The sequence below is a fragment of the Leiobunum rupestre genome, chromosome 4 (assembly GCF_980474605.1).
Source record: "Leiobunum rupestre chromosome 4, qqLeiRupe1.1.hap1, whole genome shotgun sequence".
In the NCBI taxonomy this organism is placed as follows: Eukaryota; Metazoa; Arthropoda; class Arachnida; order Opiliones; family Sclerosomatidae; genus Leiobunum; species Leiobunum rupestre.
This window is the reverse complement of record NC_143387.1, coordinates 65,317,117-65,341,001: the sequence shown is the minus strand read 5'-3', so window position 1 is coordinate 65,341,001 and position 23,885 is coordinate 65,317,117. Positions and strand designations below refer to the sequence as shown.

Sequence of the window (23,885 nt, the reverse complement as noted above, 5' to 3'; positions counted from 1 at the left end):
GGGCGCATTCTAAGAGAGTTAGTGTTGGTTTTTAGGGGGGGGATGTGCTTCTTTCCAATCTCGAAAGGCACCCCTAAGAGGCTTAAAACGGCCATTTGTAGTCAGACGAAATTCTGAGGTTTGGAATACTAATGGCCAGAGGCCCGCTAGTTTCACCCGTAACGAGAGCTTCAGACTTTACATCTACCCCGTCTTTGTCTTTATTTGCGGGGCGGTAAACTCTTTTTCTTTCGCTTTTCGAACTTGGCCTAATCACGGCCAACTTTGATGCGACATTTTAAACTTTTAAACGATGTAAACTGTTCCCAAAATAAACTCTATACGCGTATAAATGCCGCGAGCTTAGGGTCTTAAGACAATATTGGACTTATTCCACTTTTGTTATGTCTGCTGTTTTTAGCTTTTAGTTCTAATACGTTTCAATAGAAGGTGCTGTAAAATTCTACATTTTTGTCAGCAATGAGAATAATGTTTTTATATATTATTAAGAACGTGTTGAAGTTACTGAGTACGTACTGGGCGAACCGGTTGGAGAAGCAAACACTACTTAGGTCAGACGGAAAAATCACAATTCAAAATGAAACAATAATATCATCAGTCTGGAACTTGCTTTAAATTTTTTTCCTTGAAAGGTATAGTAATTTTTCAAGGCTACTACCAACGTTTTAAGATCGTGTAGTTTTTGACTGGCGAAATATGGTGACCAAAATGTTGTAGTGTTGTACGTATATTTATTATAGTATGTAAAAATCTACGTGACCGTAATGACAGTCCCGTAAACCACGTATCCACTACGGATTGTAACCCGGCTATCTGAATAAATGACATTAAAAGTCGCTCGATTACTGAGGCCTAAAGTGGTGCCTTGGGTATTATCCTAGCTGATTATTATTAAAAAATCGGAGAAGAAATCAACGAAACGGCGCGAAATTTAAAAGGTGTTTTTAAAGGCAAAATGAACTAAATAGGTTTTTGATATGAAACACATCCAAACATCGAACGTTTAAACTGAAGGTAGTGGGAGGGTGCAGTCGTACTATCATTGTCTCGTAAACCCTCTCTAGCTGCGTTTTTGAAGTATCTAATTTAATCCGCCCGTCTTTCGGGCGGGCAGCCACCCAAGGCTGCGTTGGTGGCGTTTAGTGTTTATTTAAAATACCTCAGTTGGGCTGCTGCTTTTTAAAAGTTATAAAAATAGTAGTCGCTCCTGAGAAGAACTTGTAAGATTTCACGCTCCGCGGAAGAGACCCGTTTGGCGGTGGTTATTTTTAGCCGGTATCGCGCGTTCCCTTCATTGTTTTAAGCGGGGCTTAAGGACGCGGGGAACATTGTCGCTGATGGACGTAGGCGCCGTGCGTAATAAAGTGAGATCCTGGAAGTGGCGTTCTGTAGCTCTCGCCTGGACTCTAAGTCGGCTTCAGATTCGTGGCTGGTATTTATCCCGTTCGCACCATTAAGACAGAACCCTACGTTGGGTAGTCTCTGGCTTCGTTACCCGGTTATGAATACGGAGAACTTTGTATTCAAATTAGGTCAATTGAAATACTTATATTGTGGAGGATGCGAGGAACACGAATCTGAACTTTGATGGAATTTGACAAAACTAGATTTACTTCAATCGAATACTATAACAAGGTTGAAACAATATTCAAAATTCCTTTACTTTTCCCTGACCATTTTAAGATATTTCCCGGCCTTTATAAACGTCGAAATTAGGTAATTTTTATTTCATATTTTATTTTTATGAGACGTTAATGAAATTACTTAAGCTTATATTTTAGTATAAATGGGTCTGTTCAGTTTATGTTTTAACTTAAAAACGTTTCTTGCAACGGCTTACAAACCTGGTTTTTCAGATCACCCACATAAAATTATAATGATTTATTTAAATTCTTTGACTTTTTACAAATTCTATCAATTCCCAAATAATTCCCTGACCTGTGGAGACTCGGTCTATATTTCAGGGAACATTATCACGCTAAAAGTTGTCCTTAATGTAGATAATCTCCATCATAGTAGTTTTTTGGATGAGGACAATATATTCGAAATTATTATTAAAGGGGTTTCCCCCGAGCTCTTCGGTTTACCCTTCCATAAAAACTTGTAGAGGTGAACGGTAATAGTTAGTGTAGGGAGCTGTTGGATCGCGTGGCATGAAGGGCTTGCCACCACCCTCCTACGCATTGTAACCCGGTCACCTGAATTATTAGCTTTAAAAGTCGCTTGATGACTTGGGCCTAAGGTGGTGCCTAGCTGATTATTATTATTATTAATATTATTATAAACAATTTTTTTCCTCGAGCGACAATTTTTTAACGTGACTCCAAACAACGTGATCTTTGGTAGACCCAATTAAAATTAGGCGTAATTTTAATTTTTAGTTCGAACGTAGTCGGGATGTTGCTGGTTTCTTTAATTAGTCGTAGTTGATGGGTTTCGTTTTACACTCTGGCAGAAAGCCTCAAAGAACTCGCTTGTTTTGTTTCGGTCTCGCTCGGGCGAACGTGCTAACGTACGTCTCTAGGCTAAACCGGGCTTCCTCCTCTTCTTTCTTACCACAAGTTCATCGCTACTCCGTACCTTAACCACCTCGCTATTCTTTCATTTAACTACGCGTCCGCGCGCTAAACGTTCGAAGTTGCGTCTGGGCACGTAAGATTTTATTTCAATGGGCGTGCGATTCCGTGGCCACAATTAGTCGTCATTTGGTGATGGCGACGAGATGGCACTGACGAACCACCCAAGACTGATTAACAACGAGGTATTCCTTCCGCCGAAGAAGTCGTGGGCGACGCGTGATAACTGTGACAATTTAATACCCCGCCACAACACCCGCGGTTCGCTTTCGCTGTTTGATTTTAACGATCGGGGGCGGCTTACTTCCGGGAACTTATTGCTTTTTTTCTGGTTCTTTTTATTTTTTAGAACCCGGGGAAGACATTTACGACGTCAACGAGTGAAAATTAAAATGACTTTTATTGCCGCTTCTGTTTATTGTTCAAACGCGGTTTACTGCCTTTTTTCTCTCTTTTAACTTTCTTCCTCAAAATTCGCGGAATTTCTGTAATTTTGTTTTAAGAATATGACAGTCATTCGCTATCCGGTGGTAACGTAAAGGCGAATCGTCTTCGGTTGTCATCTAATTTCAGAGTTTCTTTAACCACCCTGCCATCTATCGGCGTTAAAAATAACTCTTAGAATGGTACTTTTAACAACAAAAGGAATTCTAAGCTGACGTCAGAGGTCACCCGAGGTCATGATGACGTCACAAGTACCATCATCGTCCGCTTTTTCATTTAACCGCGTCTAATAGCGTTGAAACTCGCTAATTTCACCCCGCAGTTTGCCATCAATTTATTTTCAAAGTTAACGTTTCAATGACTCGGTTATTAGAGTCTCTCTTTACAAATGTCACTCGCCGCTTCCACCAAAGAAAATTGTAATCCTCGAGACTACGTGGCCTTATGTACCGGTTGAGTCGGTTTTTAAGAGGTTAGGTCGAATCTCGTCGGGGGTGACCTTTTCTCGACAACGGACACACTCCCACGGCTCTCGTAAGATAGAATTAAGTCCACGGTCTTCTTAAGCCGGCATGACCCATTGACCATTAAGTGGATGTGGAAGAAACCTCTTACTTTAGTTCTTCCGAGATTCCGAGTCTATTGGCGCTTTGATAGATCACTAAGCGCCGACTAGAATTGGTGTCTAGTAATAAGGGCCGCAATCTGTATTGAGGAAGCCGCTTAAAAGCGCTCCATCTCGCTCGCGTCAAAAGGCGATCTTGCCCATCCATCATTTTAGGCCTCCCAATTTCACCCCGCCGTCATTGGCGGAGCCCTTCGACCCGCGCCAATCGTGATCTCTCGGAGATCGTGGACACGCTCTCCGGATCCCTTTTCTTAAATCCTTTCACTCCGTTGTTAAGGAATTTATTTCACCCAAGAATAAGTTGAAGATAAGAGGCTTTATTCAAGGATGCCCGCTTTATACAGCGCCGGGGACAATACGGGATTTTCCTCTTTTTGCGGGTACATTACGCGACGTATCTCGCATCTGTTTAAGATCTCATTTAAAAATCAATCCATCACTTCGGTCTCTTTTTCTTTAACCAACTCGTTTCAAATACTTGTTAGAGTGTCTCTCGTTTCCCCCGCGTGTACTAACGCGTGTTAGATTCTCGGATGTCCTTCACATTTTTAGGTGGTCCTGAAATTGCTCGTTTAGATCGAAAACCTTTTAAAAATATTATTTTTTTTTTTAATTTAATGAATAATAAATACACAAGGCACCAAGTCATCTAGCGTTTTATAATTTCCTTTAAGCGGGTGGCAGTGTTACTATGCGTAGGAGGGTTGTAGCAAGCCCTTCATGATGCCACGCGAGCCAACAGCTCCCTACACTCCCTATTCCCGTCAACCTCTACAATGGAAAGGGGAAACCGAAGCAAATATTTACCTTGATAACTCAATAATGTTTAAATTTGTGTCAACGATATTTAGATTTGTTTCAATAATATTAAATTTTTTCAATGATTTTTAGATTTTTATTCGTATTTTGCTTATTTTTCAATAATCTTTTACTTATTTTTCAATAATATTTTACTTATTTTTCAATAACATTTTCCTTATTTTTCAATAATATTTTCCTTATTTTTCAAAAAAAAATTAGATTTTTCAAACATTTTTCGATTTTTGGGATTTGTTTGAAAAATATTCAATTTTTTTCAGTAATATTTTGAATGGTTTCCATAATATTTATTTTTATTTAAATGAATTTTAGATTTTTAATTACATTTTATTTTTTAAATAATATTTTGGGAATTTTGAAAAATTAAGATATTTTTCAATAATATTTAGATTGTTTCATTTATAATTAATATTATAATAGTAAAATATGATAACCGTTTCGTACAAATGAATCTGTTAGTATTACGCCACCAGGTACGATACGAAATGTTGAATATATTTTTATGGTTTTTATCGCTTAAATTACCATAGAAAAGGGTGTCATTTCGTATATAATTTCATCCCATGTAATTTAAATAATACTTTATTAATGCGCGCTGGCAATAAAATTCTCCTCGCAGCTATCCAATGTTGACTGATAAATTAAATTTTAATATTTTTAATTTTTTCATCTTATTAATTCTGGTAAGACTCGTTAGGAAAGGATTCGAACACCCCGAACCCCCTTCTCTTCGCTGAATAAAATATTTGTCACCACGCGGCGCTCTAAGGGCCAATATTTTAATGACCTATCTGAAAACAGCCCAATTACTTCAGCCGAAGTGTCTCTTCCGAGAGATCAAGAGCTCGTTCCGATTTCTGCCTATTGGGTGCGATAAAAACACGACTAATTGACAAAGCGTGAAACAATTAATGCCTTTTTTTCGTTTCTCATTAATTGGAAATTAAATCAACGGTAATTCATCTCGTTCAAGATCTGTCCCGAAAGAGCCGCGATATATGTAAAGACGGAGCAAAAATTACGAATACGATTTTTAAGCTTCGGGCATCGAATGTGCGCCGAATATTAAGAAGGGTGAATTTAAAAAAAAAATATTGTAAAGGGTTTGAGTGATTTCCCAGCCTGTTATGATTGAAAAAAAAACCCCCAGTTGAATATTTTTTTTTGCGACGGGTGGTCCAAAATCTTTTCGACCCCAAATAGGTCAATATTTAGATAAAACTATTTTTAATTTTTTTGGTGGTATAGTATTAAAATGGTAAATATTTAATTAGTCGAACATTTTTTATGTATCGAGTTTTTTCATGTTGGGTTAACTCGAAATGTTAAATAGGTTATGCACCTAGGTTTTCGCGGTATTTTGTCAAACTATCTTGGCAATACAGTCAAAGTCACCATTCCATTGGGACATTTGGGAGCAACTGGTATAACTTAATTGAACCTAGTAACACTTCGATTGACAAACAATGATTGATACGATGATAATTGTAGTCTTTCGTTATCATTTTCTTTAATCGGTGTAAAAAGATTGATTGAATAATAATTTAGATTTAAGTTGACTTAATGTGAGAAATTACCTGAAAAAATGAAAAGGGGCAAATTTCTATAAATTTGCAATCACTGGCTGAAATGAAGCTAGTAGCAGCGCCCAGCATCGGATCAAGAACGGCTCGAAGTGACTGAGAACAAATAGCATTGGAGTGTCTAAGCGTGATCTACTACCTAGTTTTCAGGCCCCGCCTATTTACCATTTCACGCCGCCCTCTAACAACTGAACGGGAACTACATATTAAATATTAATATATATATAATTAATAATTTCAGTGTTAAAGTGGTTAATAAAATAATAATTATTAGTATATTTTAATAATTTTAAATTTAAATATTAATTACACAAAATTATTAAATTTATTTATATATGAATATTAATTACACAACATTTTTAAAATTATTTATATTTAAATATTAATTACAAAATTATTAAATTTATTTATATTAAATACTAATTACAAAATTTTTAAAATAATTTATATTAAATACTAATTACCAAATTATTAAAATAATTTATATTAAATACTAATTACCAAATTATTAAAATAATTTATATTAAATACTAATTACAAAATTATTAAAATAATTTATATTAAATATTATTAAAAAATATAAACTTATATTAATTTGTAATATAATGTGTATGACTGTAAATATAGCAGTATTATTGACCCGATATAATATTATAATTTTAAATTAGTTTAAACTTGCGCAAAATAATATATTTTACAATGAAAAACACAACGAAATGCTCTGGTGCACAATTAAAAGTTTATTGATTTAAACTCGACCCAGGTGTCTGTAACCTTCATGGTACTAGTAACCTACATGGTACCATTGTAACAATGTTTTAATAAAACTTTTAATTTGTGCACCAGAGCAATTCGTTGTGTTTTTTATTTAAAAAATATAGACCCAATATGAGATTGCTCAATGAAACATGTTTGTTGCTTCGGAACCACGTGAGCTAGCCCTTTTTACAATCGCTTTGTGAAACGTTTAATTTCTTAAGTTTTAATTAACATCTTTTGATTGAACAATAATAAGTTAGAATAAGAATATTAAATAACTTAATTAATATGTTAAAACACTATTTTTCAAGAGTTAAGATCATTTTTTTAAAATTTCGAGTGGTTTTCAGTCCGGTTAAAATGATAAATAGCAGGCCATGTTCTCATCGAGTGATAAAAGCGAAATATTTTAATCTGCCTGCGCGATAAAGAACGACTCGCTCTGGGAACAAGCTACCTGTTCTGTTTCATCCCCTCGCTCACGTAGGTTTCAGTTTTTGTCAGGGAGACGGGAGCTTAATGTGCTGATTTTATTGACTCATGGTTTGACTTCAAATTGACACCTGTTGATTGTTTACTTAATCAACAATGAAAATCTTAAAAATAAATCAACCAATCTTTAGAGCTCCGTACATTATTTTTAATTTAACATGGTTTTTTAAATATAAGCCTTTAAAAAACTATTAGTATTTCTTGGAATTAAAGGGAGTATACAGAAAATTTAGGTAGTCATTTTGTGAGACAGTAAATTAATTTAAAATCCCTATTTCACAAAGCGAATGGAGTTTTGCCCCAAATTTACACAGCGTCAATAATATTAAATCAGTTAGATCCACTTGAACAGCTAAATGTATACTCCCTTTAAGTGGTGATTTTCTCCAACGCTGACCCGCTTTAGTCATTCAAACGAACATCCGTGTCATCAAAATGAATCTACTCCCCAGCGAACAGAGCCAATTTTAAAATAATTTTCTATACCCAACCCCGTTGTTCGTGTGTTTTTTAAAATCTGCTATCGGCGCTTTGATCGGTTGACTGAGCTTTTGCCAAGCGCGCGCGCGCGTTAAAATAGTCCATTAATTAGTCATTTTGAATCCGGAAAGAACCATTTGGGACCCGCAGCGTGGCTGGAATTTTTTTCTCGAGAATGCCCTCGAAGAAAAAGGGTGGCACCGCTGTAATGGTAATATCAAAATTTCTAAAGCCCTTGTACACACCGAAAAGAATTTTGAAGAGAAAAAAAACGCGCAATCATGCAAATTTCCTTCCCATTTTTAGCAGAAGGGTGTAACCGAAGAAGGGGCCAATTGATTCCGCGCTTCATTGGCGATTCGAACGAGGTCCGACCGAAAGCGGCGCCTACAAAGAAGCCTAGTGGTCACCCGGTCAAGCTCCGTCATATAATTTATAATTATAATATCCCGAACCCCCATCGGTATCTCGCTTTAATTAAGGGCCTTGTCTTTTAATAAGTTTGGCCAAGACGCGCGTGTTCCTTCTAGATAACGCCAAAGAGTCCTTCACTATTTTTATATACAGAGAGTAGGGGGAAGATATACATAGTTCAGAGGACTCATCTCCGATTATCTTTAATTCATGAGGTAACTGACCCCATTTTATTTTCTGTTTCGACGACCTTCTATCCCTCGTCTAATATCGGCTCCTCGCTGTTTCTTCTCGTAAAAATCCGCGCGGTTGTAATTAGGCAAAAGTTTTTGGCTCTCGGTAGACATTCGCCCGTTGTCGCGTACGCGTACCGTCCGCATCCTCGGCGACGATCTGCCCTCCTCCGTGTCGTCATTAGGCATCCAGGCATTCTCCTTTCCATCTTTATCTCTCCGCTCCATCCCTCGTTCGTCTTCCGCCTCGACTGCCTCTTCCCCGTCTGCCGCGTCATCCCGGACTTCTCCGTCTTCGCTCCGTTGAACTTTAAAAGTTACCATCGCGACGGAAGTGACGCGCGATTGTCCTTGTCGACTTTTATTTAGAGATCCGACTGTGTTAGAGAGAGCGCGACTGCTAGTTAGGCCTTCGCCGCTATAGCGTAGTTGACAAGTCAATCGAACCGAAGAGCCACGCTCGATGGGAGGGTCTAATGCCGCCTGACATTTAAGCCCGATTATCAACTCCCTCGTTTTAAATCATAGCCTGACTGATGCGAGCCTTACCTTGGTCTGGCCGCCCATTAAGATCTTACTTAGAGGGAGTTCGATGGTTGATCAATGAAGGTCGTGATTTTTCCGCTAGGAGTGCTGTTGCTCGTTTTATAGGGTGAAAGTGTTGTACGAATCTCTACCGCCTAATGCGGACCCGCGCGTTTGTCACGTGGGCCTTCTCCGTACGTTAGTAGATTACGTTTTGTTCAAAGAAGATTCTGCTAAACGACTCATTGAATGAAATTGATTTAAAGTGCTTTCGAACGAAGTCAGAGTGCACTTTCGGCTAAGTGTTAAATGAAATTACTGTCGCGACAATTGCTACCGCCAATTTTCAAAACACTTATACTTCCTTTAAGAGAAATGTAGACTTCAATCGAACTTGTATGCTTTTGTCACGCTTCTGCCATATAACTTTCTAAACCCTAAATGATAATACATTCGAGTTTGAAGAATCCGGATGATCTCCCACGCGACCTCTTGATGACTTTGGAAATCCCGTTAGCTAAGCGTGAGTTGTATAATCTCATCCCAACTGGTCCGGCCATCTCCGCATTATTTAAAGGGGGAGCTCATTAATTTGCCTTTGACGCCAATCGGGGCTCAACTGTATCCCGGGAGGTGGCCGTCTTCTGATATTGATAAAACCGCTCGGATAAAACTTTCTCGACTTTCTCGAACGGTGGTTTTCTGGGACTTTTCTCAACTGAGGCCAGTGCGAGAGAGAGATAGATCAACATTGTCTAGAAACGGCGAATTGTCTTTCGCGTCAAATATTTGTTTAAACTTCCACTCTTTTGGAGCGACTTGAAAGGAGCCTCCGGCTCTAATCCTTTATTAAAAGGATTTCGCAAAATCTCTCCCATATATTGGAACCTTCATTTTCGATTTTTCGTGAAACCCCAGTTCTATCCTCCCCTCCCCGTTGGCTTCGCCTCGGAACCCGCTAACTTGACTGATGAGATCCCATTACAGGGGCAACGAGAGCTTCCTCTAGTCTTTTGCCGCGGTTTTTTTTACTAACTTCCAAAGTCTAGGCGTTCAACGCGACTGAATAAACGCGACTATCTTATCGTTCGTACGCTTTCTTTTATACGTTAGGGAGTGTCGACTATCCTAAGTTGGGAGTGTTGAGCTTCGACTTGGTCAAGTCCGGCGCTGCAATCTCTAATAATTTATAGCCGAGATTTCCTTTCCCAAATTGCGGCCTTTTTTGTTATTTTTTTGGCGTTAGTGTCTCTTCTATGGTTCCTTAGATTTTACCCGACTATCCGAAAAGGTTGTTTAAAATAGAGAGCTGTATGGAAACTATTTACCATTTACCACGGTAACCACGAAATCACCGCGCAAAGGTTTTGAGATCAGATTGACCTCTTATTTTCAATTTGGGGATGGGTCGAAAAAGGGAATTTTGAGTTTGGAAATGGTTGTGAATAGTTGTTCCCTTTGATCGCCATACTATGAAACGGAGATAGGTGTTTCGGGAATGGATGGGAGACAAATATTTTAAAAGAAATGAGATGGGAATGGATGAGCTACAAATATTTTAAAAGAATTGAGATGGGAATGGATGAGCAACAAATATTTTAAAAGAATTGAGATGGGAATGGATGAGCAACAAATATTTTAAAAGAAATGAGATGGGAATGGATGAGCAACAAATATTTTAAAAGAAATGAGATGGGAATGGATGAGCAAATGGAATGGGAATTGAGGTAATGGTATGGGAATGTGATGTCAAATGTAATGGGAATAATATGGGAACGTGATGCAAAATTTAATGGGAATGGTATGGGAACTTGAGACAAAATGGAATGGAAATGGTATGGGAACGTGATACAAAATGGAATGGGAATGGTATGGGAACGTGATACAAAATGGCAAAGGGAATGGTATGGGAACGTGATGCAAAAATGAATGGGAATGGTAAGCGAACGTGATTTGAAGGAATCTCCTTCTCTCGAAAAATAAAATATATTATGGGGATCCAGGGGCGACTATATAAAAAGGTAATTTAAAGAATAAAGCCGAAAAATAATAAAAGATATTATAGCGGGAATGAAAAAGAAATGAAAAATACTAAAGAGAAAAATTGGCGGAATATAATTTTAAAAGATATATTCGAAGAGGGCCACAGAAACAGGAATAAATCTTCGAACACGTGCGAGAGGAGGAACTCTGAAGTCTCGCCTTATTATAAAGTTGAGGCCTCTTCCATTTTTGACGCTCGAAATAGAGTGCCCCCCCCCCCCCCCTCCGTATCTCTCGCCTCGGAAAGTGTCGCGCTGTGGCCAAACTAGATTAGACAGTTTTTGGTCGGTCGGCGAGGCTAAATTTTATATTCCATCGAGTCGGAGATGGACGCGTGCTATAAACGGAACCGAGCCAAGGCTTGACGCCGTTACGTATCAGGGTTGACCTTTAGATGGTGAGGGAATGTAGTCCGACACGAAGATAAGGATGGTATCCCGTATTGAATATCTGGCTCCGAAAACGTTTCTCGATGATTACGAAGAACAACATCCCTTCGGCTCGCTCTATTACTTCTGGGTTGATTTAACCTATTAAGTGTTTTGATTGGCTAAGAGAGAAGACACGCTGGGCAAGAACCTTGGCCGCTTTTTACCGGTTTCGTTTGTCTTATCTTTCTCTTCATCCCCCTTCGCCCCCCGCTTTATCTAACGTTATTTGTCATTGTCGGAACATCGGGAGAGACCCTAACGGCTCCCTGGGTGGGTTTATTTTCTCTGCAGAATTTGGAACGCTCCAGCGCGTCGGAACCAGACGCAAGGCGAAGCTTGCGCCGTGGATGGGGTTCGATTTCGTAGGTGCGATACTTACAGAGGACTTCGCCCAGCACCCACGTTTCGGGTTTGGAATGAAGCTCGACCAGAACGGGTGGCATGCAGATGATCAGGACCAAGAGGTCGGCGATGCTCAGGTTGATTAAGAATAAGTTCGTGGAATTTCGTAGCTCTTTGGTATGGCAGACGACCACGGGCACCAAGAGGTTTCCACTGACCCCAATGGCCAGGATGAAGGTGCAAACGGCGGTGGTAGCGGACCGGATGTAGTCCGGCAGGTCTACCGGGTCGTCCCCGTTGAAGAAGGAACACAGTCTGCTGTTCTGGGAGGCCATGATGGCCGTGCGATTGACTAGGTACACGGTGTTGTCACCCGGGACGGTGATGTACCCGACTATGTGGCGCAAGTAGGTCTCGGAGGTGGCGTTGCAGGTGCCGCCCGATAGCAGCGAGGCCTCTTCGTCGTCTTCCAGAGAAATCGAGGTTTCAGTGTCCATGAGTTCCCGACCTCCGAACTTAAGTTGACGCGCGGAATATCGTACCGAGTACCGTGACCACCATCTTGACTATATCCGATAGGTTGCCGCTTCGTGCGCGCGATGGTACGCGCTAATCCGCGGTAGGAAGGCAACATCCGTATGAATATGGTATCCTTGAAGAATCCACTTTGAGGTTGGCTTATATTTCACCGTTTCACAGTACACTTATCGTCGATTCTTCTTAGAGCGTATCTGGAAAGACAGGAGAAAAAAGTTCTTACAAAGGAACCATTCAAAGCTATAGCCCGGCTGTTAACGGAGTTCGAATATAAATAACTTATTACTGGAAGAAACTGTAAGAGTTCCTTGTACTGGCGAATATCGACTGTTTCACACTCCCCATCTCATTATTTCTTTTACGCAATTCCGGCGAAGGCGGCGCCACCCTTAAAACATATCGCCTTTCAAATGCGGGTGTTTTGAATGAACGTCGTTCGATCTGAACTTAATTAATGATCTTCGTTTAATTGGTTTTGGCGTCGCGCGGAAATTCTTTTGACGTCAACCGCCCAAACATCTGTTAAATTGGGGATATATAGACAGTGTCTTTATCTTCTTTTGGCGATTTATCTAATCCGTAAATTGCCGTCGCTGACTATCTTCTCCCTTTATCGCCTCGTTTTGTGTCTTTTTTCCCCGATTTTCCGTTTCACAACAAATTAAACGAACCAATATATACACGCGCGTTCTCTTAAATAAATGTAGCTAGCTTTATCTCGGCTGCCGCTAATTTTAAATCGCTATCTCTACGAATCGTAAATTAGAAAGAACGTGTTAGGGTTAAAAATGAACGCTTCGGCTCATTACTCTTTAACGCCGTCACTGCGATGCCTGGCATTTTTTTGAGGGCATTTGTCTTTCACTATACACGGTCGTGGTATTCCGCTCCTCGACATCTTGTTTCAAAACGCTAGAAAACATCTTATTTATAACTAACAAACTTGTCATACCTCTCCTTCAAATAATGAAATATCGGTGTAAGCTATAGCAGACGTATACAGGGTGTTTCAAAAGGTTACGCAAAAATGTTAAGGAGTTGAGAAGTATGCCTGTTTTTTCCCATTTTCCTACGATGAGTTAAAAGTGCGCCAGAGAGCTTCAAAGTGTGGCCTACTAGCCCCTGGAAGTAGGCTGCAACAAGTGCGAAACCAAGCACCAGGGAAATGTGAACATTAAGGTTTGGGTTCGTGTGATAGGTAAAAAAGGACTGTGTAAGCAAATCGAGGTGGCCAGCGTAAAAAAGTAAACTTAAACTGTATTTAAAGTCCCTGCTGCTTGGTTTTGCGCTCGTTACAGCCTACTTCCAGTGGCTAGTAGGCAGGGCCGTAACCAGGGGGGGGGGGCGGTCGGGCCGTGCCCACCCTGAAACGTATGTACAATTTTTCATTTTTTTTTATTTGTTTCCATTGCGTGCCCCCCCTGAAATCGAATCCTGGTTACGGTGCTGCTAGTAGAAGCTCTCTGGCACTCTTTGAACTCATCGTAGGAAAATGGGGAAAAAACCGGAATACTTCTCAACTCACACCCTACAACTCCTTCAAATTTTTGCATGACCTTTTGAAACACCCTGTGTAGTATACCTCTTAGAAAGAAGTTTTAACCTCGCTTTATTGCTAATTATGTTCACACGTACCTCCGTATTGATTAATTAAAATGCGGTTCGGAAGAAATAGACAGATTAATACACTCCTTCACTATTTTTACTGGGAAAATATGGTTTGTAAATAACTAAATTAATTTAATTTGCACATTTAAGTAATAAAGCTGTTAATTTTTAACCGTGCAGCTGCGTATGCTTCGACGGTTTGCAGAAAAATCGCTCCCTTTGAAAACTGCCTCGAACCTGGTTTCATTTTTACTCTCGTAAGATATATATTACATACTTCTAGCGAGGAGCAACAAACACACCAGGAAAACGCAACCCGTGAATAGTCGTGGATTTTCTTGCGTACAGTTTTCATTGGTTAGACGTTTTCGGAAAAGGTCTACCCCCCGCCAGTAAAACGTTCAGCGTAAAAGTTCGGCCAATGAAATTTGTACACAACACTGCGTTAGCGTGTTTAAAGGCTAGCTGCGTTCTCCTTGTGTTTGTTGCTCCTAGCTTCTAGTTATAACAAGAATATTTTTATTTCTACTGCCGGGAGAATTACTATGTTGTGATTAATTTTAGCGTTGCTCCCAATCCCCCTCACGCTCTATAGGCTCATTGGTTCTCTAAAACTGACGTATTCCGGTGACGTTGTTCCTCCCCCCCCCCCCTCGTGCCAGAGGATCAATAGTTCTTTTTATAAAATAACCTTGACCATCTTGTTGAACTGTTACCTCCCCGCTTCAGTTGTGGATCCGTTTTCTCTCCCACTAAAGAGTTTATGAACTCATTCTTAGGCATTGGCTGAACTATTCCAGGGCAACATTTCAACAAGCTGGGCAAGCGTAAAGACATTTTATAAATTCAACAATTCGAACATGATGCCCTCGAATCGTCTCAACTTACGTCGTTAGTCATTTTCCTTAAGTTTAAATAAATAAATTCTTGTTTGTAGTAATGAAAGATCCCTTTGAGCAAACAAATATTAGAAATCCAACGCATCTACCTTTATATAAGCTATTCAGATAAATATATTTTCCATCATTCCTCCGGAACCTATCGAGAATTCCATCCCATCTACCATTTTTTTAAATCGTGTATGTAAGCATGATGTCTCTAGTGGGTATCCCGTCAATCTCTCTTGCCGCCTCCTTTAAACTTTCAACATGGCCCGTAAGGGGCGCTACAAACCTTTTCTTCCGGAAAAGAGTTTTTGCTTCCCTCTCCACCGAGAGAGTATACCCTGTCAAACGGATCTTTTTTTTGGCTGCAGAGCTAGAGAGAGAGAGAGAGAGAGCGAGAGAGAGATTGTGGTGTCCGACACTTGGGAAGAGCCCCTTTCACTTATATGATTTTCTCTTTTTGCTCGTCCGCGCTTGGATAAGACGGGCCAGACCATTTCTTTTCTATTGCTCTATATCTCTGCTCTCTATCTGGCTCCGTTCCGAGCCGAGAACGAGAGACTGGGATTTCTCAGGAAAATGGTTTGCCTATATGCCCTAGTGTAAATCGGACACGGCCTCGTTCTTTCGTTTTGCCCCGGACCTATTCTTGAAAGGTTTCTAAAGGACGCGCGAAACAAAATGAAATTCGCCTCTTTCTTTATTTTATCTACAAAATAAGAGAACGCCCTTCAAAGATCTCTGTCAATTTTTTCGCGAAATTGTTCCCGAGAGGCTATTGCCAAAATACTGGGTGTTACGATTGTTGTTTTTCCCACGGTATTTTTACCTTATTGAGATTAGAAAAGTTATTTCTTGATAATGGATATGGTCAAAAACGTATTGAAGCGACTGTAAAATATAGCATTAGGGTGTGGTGGCGTGATCTACTACGTATTTCTGAGGCCCCGCCTACTAAACATTTCGTGGCGCCCCTCTTTGTCTGTAAGGGAACTATATTTTTTTAATTTTAAACATTAAGCTATTATATTAAATAAATTAAACGATTAATATAGAGAATGATGATTAGTAGTTGTATGTTAAATATTAAGATTTATATATTAATTGCATACTAAATGTGAAAAATAATTATTATAAATTATATTACTTTTATATTTTTAATTGTAAATATTATAATGATATTAAATATTACTAAACAATTATAAAATAATAGTAATTTATAGTAATTTATAATATATTTCAAGACTTTCTGTAAATATAGTAGTAGTAGCGACTATATAACATATAGCTCAACTAAACTCCGCCTACAAAATTTTGTTATTGATACGGTTGTAAATTATAAAATGAAGGAATTTCGCGATCCTGCTACTACTATTTTAACGAAAATCATGTTAATTATTTAAGGGGGAATTCATAAAAGTTGAACGCCAAAAAAAATGCGTTCATCTGTTCTTGCGTCCAACGTAAAATATTGCGCACGATGCGAATTCATAAAACAAAAAGTGCGTTCAGCAAATTTTGCCTAATAAATGCGGTAATTCGTTTTCGACAGATTGACAGCAGACGATCCGCAATCAGTTTCAAGTTAGGCTTAGCATATACTCTAACTTCGCTAACTATATTTTAATTTACATAGCGAATTTATTTCAATTATTTTTTTTATTGGTAGATTGTTAAATTTACGGGAAAAATTGTCTAGAAAAAATTGTAGCAGATAACGTCGCTATTGCAATAAATACACGCTATCTAGCAATATTAGAGGTTTCAGTACCAACCAAAACTTCCCTTTTGCTGATGAAATTGTAAACACGAGTTTTGTCGAGGGGTCGGACATTTGACTCTTTGGTGTACAGAATTTTTTTATTGTGGATTTGTCATAAAAAGTCTATGGAGGCAAAATTCTTGGATTTGTGGATTTGTATCCATATTTTGTACGGGATTTGGCCAAATGCCCGACCTATCGAGTTTTGTAATAAACGTTAATTATATAAAATAATTCGTAATTTCATTTAACAATTGTAAGGACTCTTAAACGCTATACTACAATCAACGTAAGGTATTTTTACACAATTATGTCCAATACCACATTTAATTTTAATATATATTTAATGGTGCCTCAAAACGCGTTAATAAGGTAAAGATGTTGTAAATGCCTTTGGGTATTTTCTACGCGGCGATCGTGCAATTTTCATCGAAAGCGTATAATAATAATTTGAAGATAAACTCGGCGATTTCCGTAATTTACGAGCCGGCTTTCAAAATTATACGTTGGAAATTGGAAATGTATATAATTTATTTTATAAATTGGTATAGGGGGTATTTTCGCCGAAATGTTGGTCGACCCATTCGCGATAAAAACGGAGACTATTTTATAAAGCGCCAAGTCGTTTTTAGGGGTGGTATAAAATAAAACATGACTCTATTGCAACGCCTCAATTCAATGCATTCGGGAGACGGATATTTTATTAATACCCGCCGAATATAAATGGACAAAGTGCAGTCTCTAAATCTTTATACGAATCCAGCCCGTTATATTCTTGATATATTTTATTGGTAGTGTCGCTAGCTAAATCTATAATGGAAATCGCTATACTCCGAGGAATTATTTCGCCTGAATATCCTTAAAAATATCAAGGAAAAGGTAAATTCGGGCCTTCTAAATTCAGTCAACCCTAAATATTCCTCAACTTCAAAAATAAACGTTTTTTATTATTTTTTTTAAAAACCAAAAATTCTTCTAAATTGCCATTGGCTTGAAATATCGAAATTATCATAGAAATCGACTTTTTTCAAATGACTTAATTTTAAAATTATAAAATTCCCACTTGTTTAAAATATCTAATTTATCATTGAAATTGTTTGTTTTTAAATTATTTAATTTCAAAATCATAAATTCGTTTATAAATGACTTAGTAAATTTACTAGATATTAAAAAGTTATTTCATTTTTCAAAAAACTGTCCTTAAAAGTGCGTAAATTTATTTAAGTTATTGTAAATTAATATTTTTTGGTATTTAAATTTTAAATTTATTTAAGAAATTATATTGATTCTCTTGCCGTAGATTTAAAACTGAAACAAAATGAACATTATGACGATTTTCAAAGCCACAAACAAAATATTTTCCGCAAAAGAGGTTGTAAAAATTTACGCTGTACAGTTAGAATTCGTCTTTACTTTATCCATAACATAATTCAATATATATTGTATTTTTACCATGATGGTGTTGCTAGGGTGAAGGTTTGGCGGTTAAACCGGGACCAAAACAAAGGACGGTCCATCCTCCGGAGACCGTTTGGGTCAGACTTAGCAGTAAAACTGTCACCATAAAGGCTGGCGGTAAATAAAAAGTATCCACCCACCATTTCTTCTTTGGTGGAGCCGATAGCAAAGTCACTTTACCCTGGAGCCAACCTACATATATCTGTCTCGTGTATTGCTGAGAAACGGATATTTCCTATATGACCCTTTGACTCGCGACTTCGACAAGAGCTCGCTTTCTGAAGGCCCATTCACACGAGCCCACAATTTTGCAAACATTGCTGGTCAACGCTGATTGAGAACCAAAGCTGCTCGGAATGAATGAAGAAAATATTTTAACAAGCGAACGTTTTTCTTGGCCAAGTTTCTAACCGAGGCTTGGCTCCTAATATTTAAATCTAATAATTTTAGTAAACATCCTATCATGATTGAGCAAAACTAAATGATAATATTAATATTGAGTGTCTCTATTATGATATATCGACATATTTTTTAGTAAAACACGTATTATTTTACGAGTTAAAAAGTAATTTTCTTCGCCGGTTAACGCGCGGAATTTCAACACCTTTTGGTGGAACGTGTTTTGCCAAAGAAGAGTAGGAAACTATGTTCATTAACAAAGTTGGGCGAAATAATGTTGGCTCGTGTGAATAGGCCATTGCATATATTTAGTTCGCCGCGGAGATTCGCGTTTGTTAGTTTCCTCGGAAAAGAGGATTTCCGTTTTGAATATAAGAACGAATTTCTTTAATTTGCGACGCGTTCCGCCGATATAGAACTCCTTTATTCTCGAATGAGGGGAAGTTGCGAAAGAGGCTTTATGGAATTAAGCGTAGTCCGCGCGCTTGCTGTTTCTAAAACGTGATCGTCATGCGCCCCGCGTTACTTTGGTCGTTAAAACATTGTTTCGCGGAAAAATTCAATTGTTTGAAGGAAGTGAGATAAGGAATAAACCCTTTTTCTGAAGTATTCCAATTCTTTTACGCCGGGGGGTGTTTGTACGGTTTTGTATTAATTTCGACACTATTTAAATTAACTTTCATATGGAATATTACTACAGTGTATCAATAAATTTAACATTTCTGTCAAATAATCGAACATTTAATTCTTCTAAAATTAGACATCTGAGACTTGTTAACTCGTAGATTCGATCATACCCTGGAAGTGGCGTTGGTGCGGTGACCCAAAGGTCGCTGGGTCGTTTCCTACTCGAGGTGAACTGATTTCTCTCAGTCCCTGAGTAAGAAATTTCCGATTTGAAGTGTTATATTCCGAGGGGGAACTCAAAGCTTAGAATAATTTGGGGCAAATGAAAGAATTACAATGAATATGAGTAGCGCAACAAATTGTCCGATAATGCATTCTGAACATTAGTATAACACGGGTCACGGAAACGAATTTGCGAAACATGCTTTGTGTACGTGATATTATTCCATAAGAGTGGTCCACTAGTCTTAAAAGCGGTTATTAGTAATATACCAAATACTCTAGAAATTTTAGTTTAATACTTACTTATTTTAAATTTGGGCACGTTAATTTATTTATAAATAAAACTAAAAATTCGGTTAGTTTATTTATAACCCTTACACCAATGAAATCTTAGACGTCTAAGGTTTTTACGTCCTAAAGAGCGCGCTCTATTATTATTGCTATAAAAAAACTTGAACCTATATTTCCATAGATTTTATAGAAGCGTAGGTAATGTTTCTGTAAATTCTATAGAAACTTAAGTAATTTTCTGTAGATTCTTTAGAAACGTAGGTAATTTTCTGTAGATTCCTTAGAAACGTAGGAAATTTTCTGTAGATTCTTTAGAAACCTAGTTCATTTTTCTGTAGATTCTTTAGAAACCTAGTTCATTTTTCTGTAGATTCTTTAGAAACCTAGTTCATTTTTCTGTAGATTCTATAGAAACTAAGATAATTTTTTTTGTAAATTCTATAGAAACTATGATCATTATCTGTAGATTCTATAGACATTTAGTTATTTTTTGCATAGATTCTACATACATTTTGTAAATGTTTCCATCTATTCTATAGACATTTAGTTATTTTTTCCATAGATTCTATAGAAATTTTTGTCTTTTTTCTATATTATTTCGATAACAATTCTATAGACATTTAGTTATTTTTTCCATAGATTCTATAGAAATTTTTGTCTTTTTTCTATATTATTTCGATAACAATTCTATAGACATTTAGTTATTTTTTCCATAGATTCTATAGAAATTTTTGTCTTTTTTCTATATTATTTCGATAACAATTCTATAGAATGTGTATAGATTTTTTTAAATGGAAGTAACGTCTTATATCGTTAAAATTAATATTGTAAAATAATAATATAATATTATATTATATTTCTCGCTTTGTACTGAAATGTAAAATTATATAGATATTGACTATTTTTCATTTTGACATGTTTAAATAAATCATTTTTGATAAACATTTCACTTCTATTAAGATTTCAAATTAGTTTCTTGGCTTAGTATATAGTGCTAGCGCACCAAGTCAAGGGTGGGTTGAAACTTCCGTAATAAATGGTTCTATCTGAAGAAAAAGTTAATTGACGAAAAGACGAAACCCTTTTTTTTCTTCTGATGTATTTTTCTTGTAGGTTCCCCCTCTTCTAAAAGCTAGTTTTAATTTTGAAGATTGTCTCGCGAAGATTCTCTTTTTGGAAGTTTTTCTCGCGTGAAACCTGATTTAGCTTTATCTTTGGCCCCTGTAACCTCACCAACCCTCCTTCCCCATTTTCTTCGGTAATTTGTTTTGCAATCTTTTAACTGGTTTAACATAATGGGCGGAGTTTGCTTTTTTCTTCTTCAAATGAACCCTTGTTGCCTCCTGTTTTTCTACTAATACCAACTCGGACAAAATAATTTGATTTGAGTTGGTCAAATAAAGCGTGCTACCCCTGATTGGTCCCTCCGCGTTTTTAATGACGAAGCTTTTTTAAATTTATTTTATAAGTTTTTATATCGTTTATTCTAATGAACTCTCAGCGTATATTCAAATAAATGTGTTTTCCTATTTAAAGAAATAATTATGAACCTTAACTTATATTGGATTTTAAAGTTAAGTTTAGAGTTAAGCACTGTTTAATTCTTAGATGCAGGCTTTATTTAAAAAACACTCTCTAAACAACTTTTTTGTGTATAAACGAAATATTCCCTTTAAAAAGATTTGGTGATATATAGTTGATTATTTAATGAGATAAAATTTAATGATTCAGGACAGGTTTTAAACAAATTCAGCTTTTTTAACTCCACTTGGTTATCTTAAATACGTTATAACTAATCAACTATTGAAATTAAAATTGTCAACTCTACTTCAAGCATTATATTAGGGGCTATTCTACACGTACCTTCACACGCTCCCGCTGGTTTTTTTTAAATACTTTTCGGGACAAAATACATCAAGTACAGACTTGATACATCCAAAAAATGCGTCAATTATTATAGTTTTTACAGTTTACATCGTTTGGCGTAGTAATACAAATGCTAAATATTAAGCCGTAATTCGGTTCAAACATCCGCGTTTTAGAGGGAAATTCGCGAGCATTTGAATCTTCCTTGAGCTTGAGAAAGTACTGGTTTCATTTCCATGTTCTAGGTGTATACTTTTATCGTTAGAGAAATATTATACATTTCGTGTGTTACGAATACAAATTCAAAAACAAAAATATGTTACTGGAACCATAACTACAGAATAAAAATTACCCATACTAAATTTTATATTATATCCATGGGGACAATTTCAAATTTAAACAGAGGAAACGCGTAAATATTTATACCCTTTAACGTAGAACCTCTTCTAAAACTTTACATAATCCCCCCTTTTAACGAATTTTGGCTACGCAAAGAAAGTTTTATTTTTTGGAATGAGTGTAACATTTCAAGACGTTTACGCGGGCCCGTGCATGTTTAATACTTGTTTGAGGAATAACCATGTGTTGTGATGGTAGCAGCTGCCCTCAAAAACGTGAAGCCCCGAAACGGAGAAAGTTCTAGATCGTCAATCATTGGTCTCTGGCCTCGGTACACCTTGCCTTGTTTACTTCAGCAGAGAGGCGTTTATTCCGCTCATTTCGCTAACGCGCAATTTGCGGAGTCGTAAATTATATCTTATCATCGAAGAGGAGACTTTTAACATACTCATTAAAACTTAACTCTTTTTAATGCTTCCCCCGACGATCGACGCAATTTCACAAACTCCCATTATTTTAATCGCCGTATTCGTTATAAAGTTGAATGAAACACGCTGATTTTTATTAAAATAAAATAAAAATTTACAGCTCAACTATTAAATAAAGCGACATTTTAACTAATATTCGTAAATGTATCCGGTGAAACCGCGCTATAAAATTAAATATCGAATTAAAAAAAAGGGTGTAAAATTCACTAAAAAATTTTCCCTCGAACCTTTTCCGATAATCATTATTTTTGAAGAATATTAAACAATCGTTTTTGTTAGTTAAAAATTTTATATTTTTCTAATTGTTTCGGGCGATTTTTTTAAATTCGCAAAAATCTATTAAGTTTTTAAAAATTCTAATACAAATATGCAAATTTCGGGTAAAGTATTTAACCCCAACCAATTACGTCATATCCCCGAAACCCATATTGGCTCTACATACGCCTAAAGCGGTAGAAATTCATAATTAATACATTATAAACGTGGCGTACGAAAATTAAAAAAACAGGTTTTATTGCACTTTTTCGTTTGCAACCCCAAAAAATTTCATAAAGAACTTGTAAAATATTAATTTTCTGTAACTTTTATCACTCACAAAAAAAACTTTGAAAACCAAATAAACTATAATTAAAATTTTGTCGTACTTTTCAAAATAATATATACTTTAAATTATATTTATCGTATGAAAGTCAAAATGAAAGAGCCTTTACCTGGTTTTCTTTAATCTCTGACTATTATCTTTGAAAAGTTTCGTTGTTCGACCTACAGCTGCGGAATTTATTTGAGGCCCCTTCGCCGAAAATAATATTTTTTATTTCTTTATAGCACACGTAACCGATTTTTTCTTACGCTAGTTTTCGGGCTTGAATCGAGAATCATATTTTTTTACCGGCTACAAAGTACGGGTATATACGCGTACATTTTAGAAATAACGAAAACCAACCCAGAACTTTTTTTAAATCGAAACGGCCCACGCTTTTTCTGATACCGCTGAAACTTCTATAATCGCGGAGACGTTACGAACACAATAGATTGTGACACTTATTGTTCAAATAAAATTACAAAATTACAATGGATTTAAAAGAAGAAGGCGCGAATTTGATGGTCTTTGTAAAACGGTCACGCTTGAAATGGAAAAATAATGAAACTCGTTATTAATAATAATTTGGACACGCGTTTCGAGTGTTTGGGTGCGAGGCGAGAATTCCGGTAGACACGGTTCGGGTACTACTTGGGGTATAAACGGATCTCCAAGTAACTTGGGACTTTTTACATCACAGACGCAACCATCGATTCACGAGGCTACTAAGGGGAGGGGGAGGGAACCTTTCCTCCCAAAAACCCAACACGAGGCGCGCCTCTAGCGGAATTTCTCCGAACTAAACTCTCTCGTATAGGCTTCGTTGGTACGAAGTTCCGCTCGCCTCCGAAAAGCCTAAAGGGATCGAGATGGGAGCGACGAAGAATGTAATAAATGAGAAAGAAGACTAATTAATGAGTTATAATAACAGAGTTTTCCCTTTGGTCGATTAATAAAGAATGGATGGGTCGAAAAGGGGCTCCTTTTTGGGTCTTCGTAGAGCGGACACCAGTTGCTCGGGACTGGCCAGCTTCGGTCGGAGTCTGGAATCTACT

At 37.2% G+C, this 23,885-nt stretch overlaps 1 protein-coding gene across 2 annotated transcripts in view; it reads right to left on the bottom strand.

Moving 5' to 3' along the window:
- Positions 1-23,518, bottom strand: part of LOC149948784 (growth hormone secretagogue receptor type 1-like) — a 31,902-nt gene extending 8,384 nt beyond the window's left edge. The window contains exons 1-2 of one of the 2 annotated variants that reach the window (XM_090173917.1): positions 22,961-23,518; positions 11,807-12,500 (exon numbers count right to left, since the gene is read on the bottom strand). In XM_090173917.1, coding sequence (XP_090030043.1) covers positions 11,807-12,266 — 460 coding nt within the window. In that variant the 5' untranslated portion in view covers positions 12,267-12,500; positions 22,961-23,518. Of the gene's footprint in view, positions 1-11,806; positions 12,501-12,592; positions 12,731-22,960 lie in introns of those variants that run through there. The other variant, XM_090173918.1, reaches the window with a different exon arrangement.
- Between the last annotated feature and the right edge of the window lie 367 nt (positions 23,519-23,885).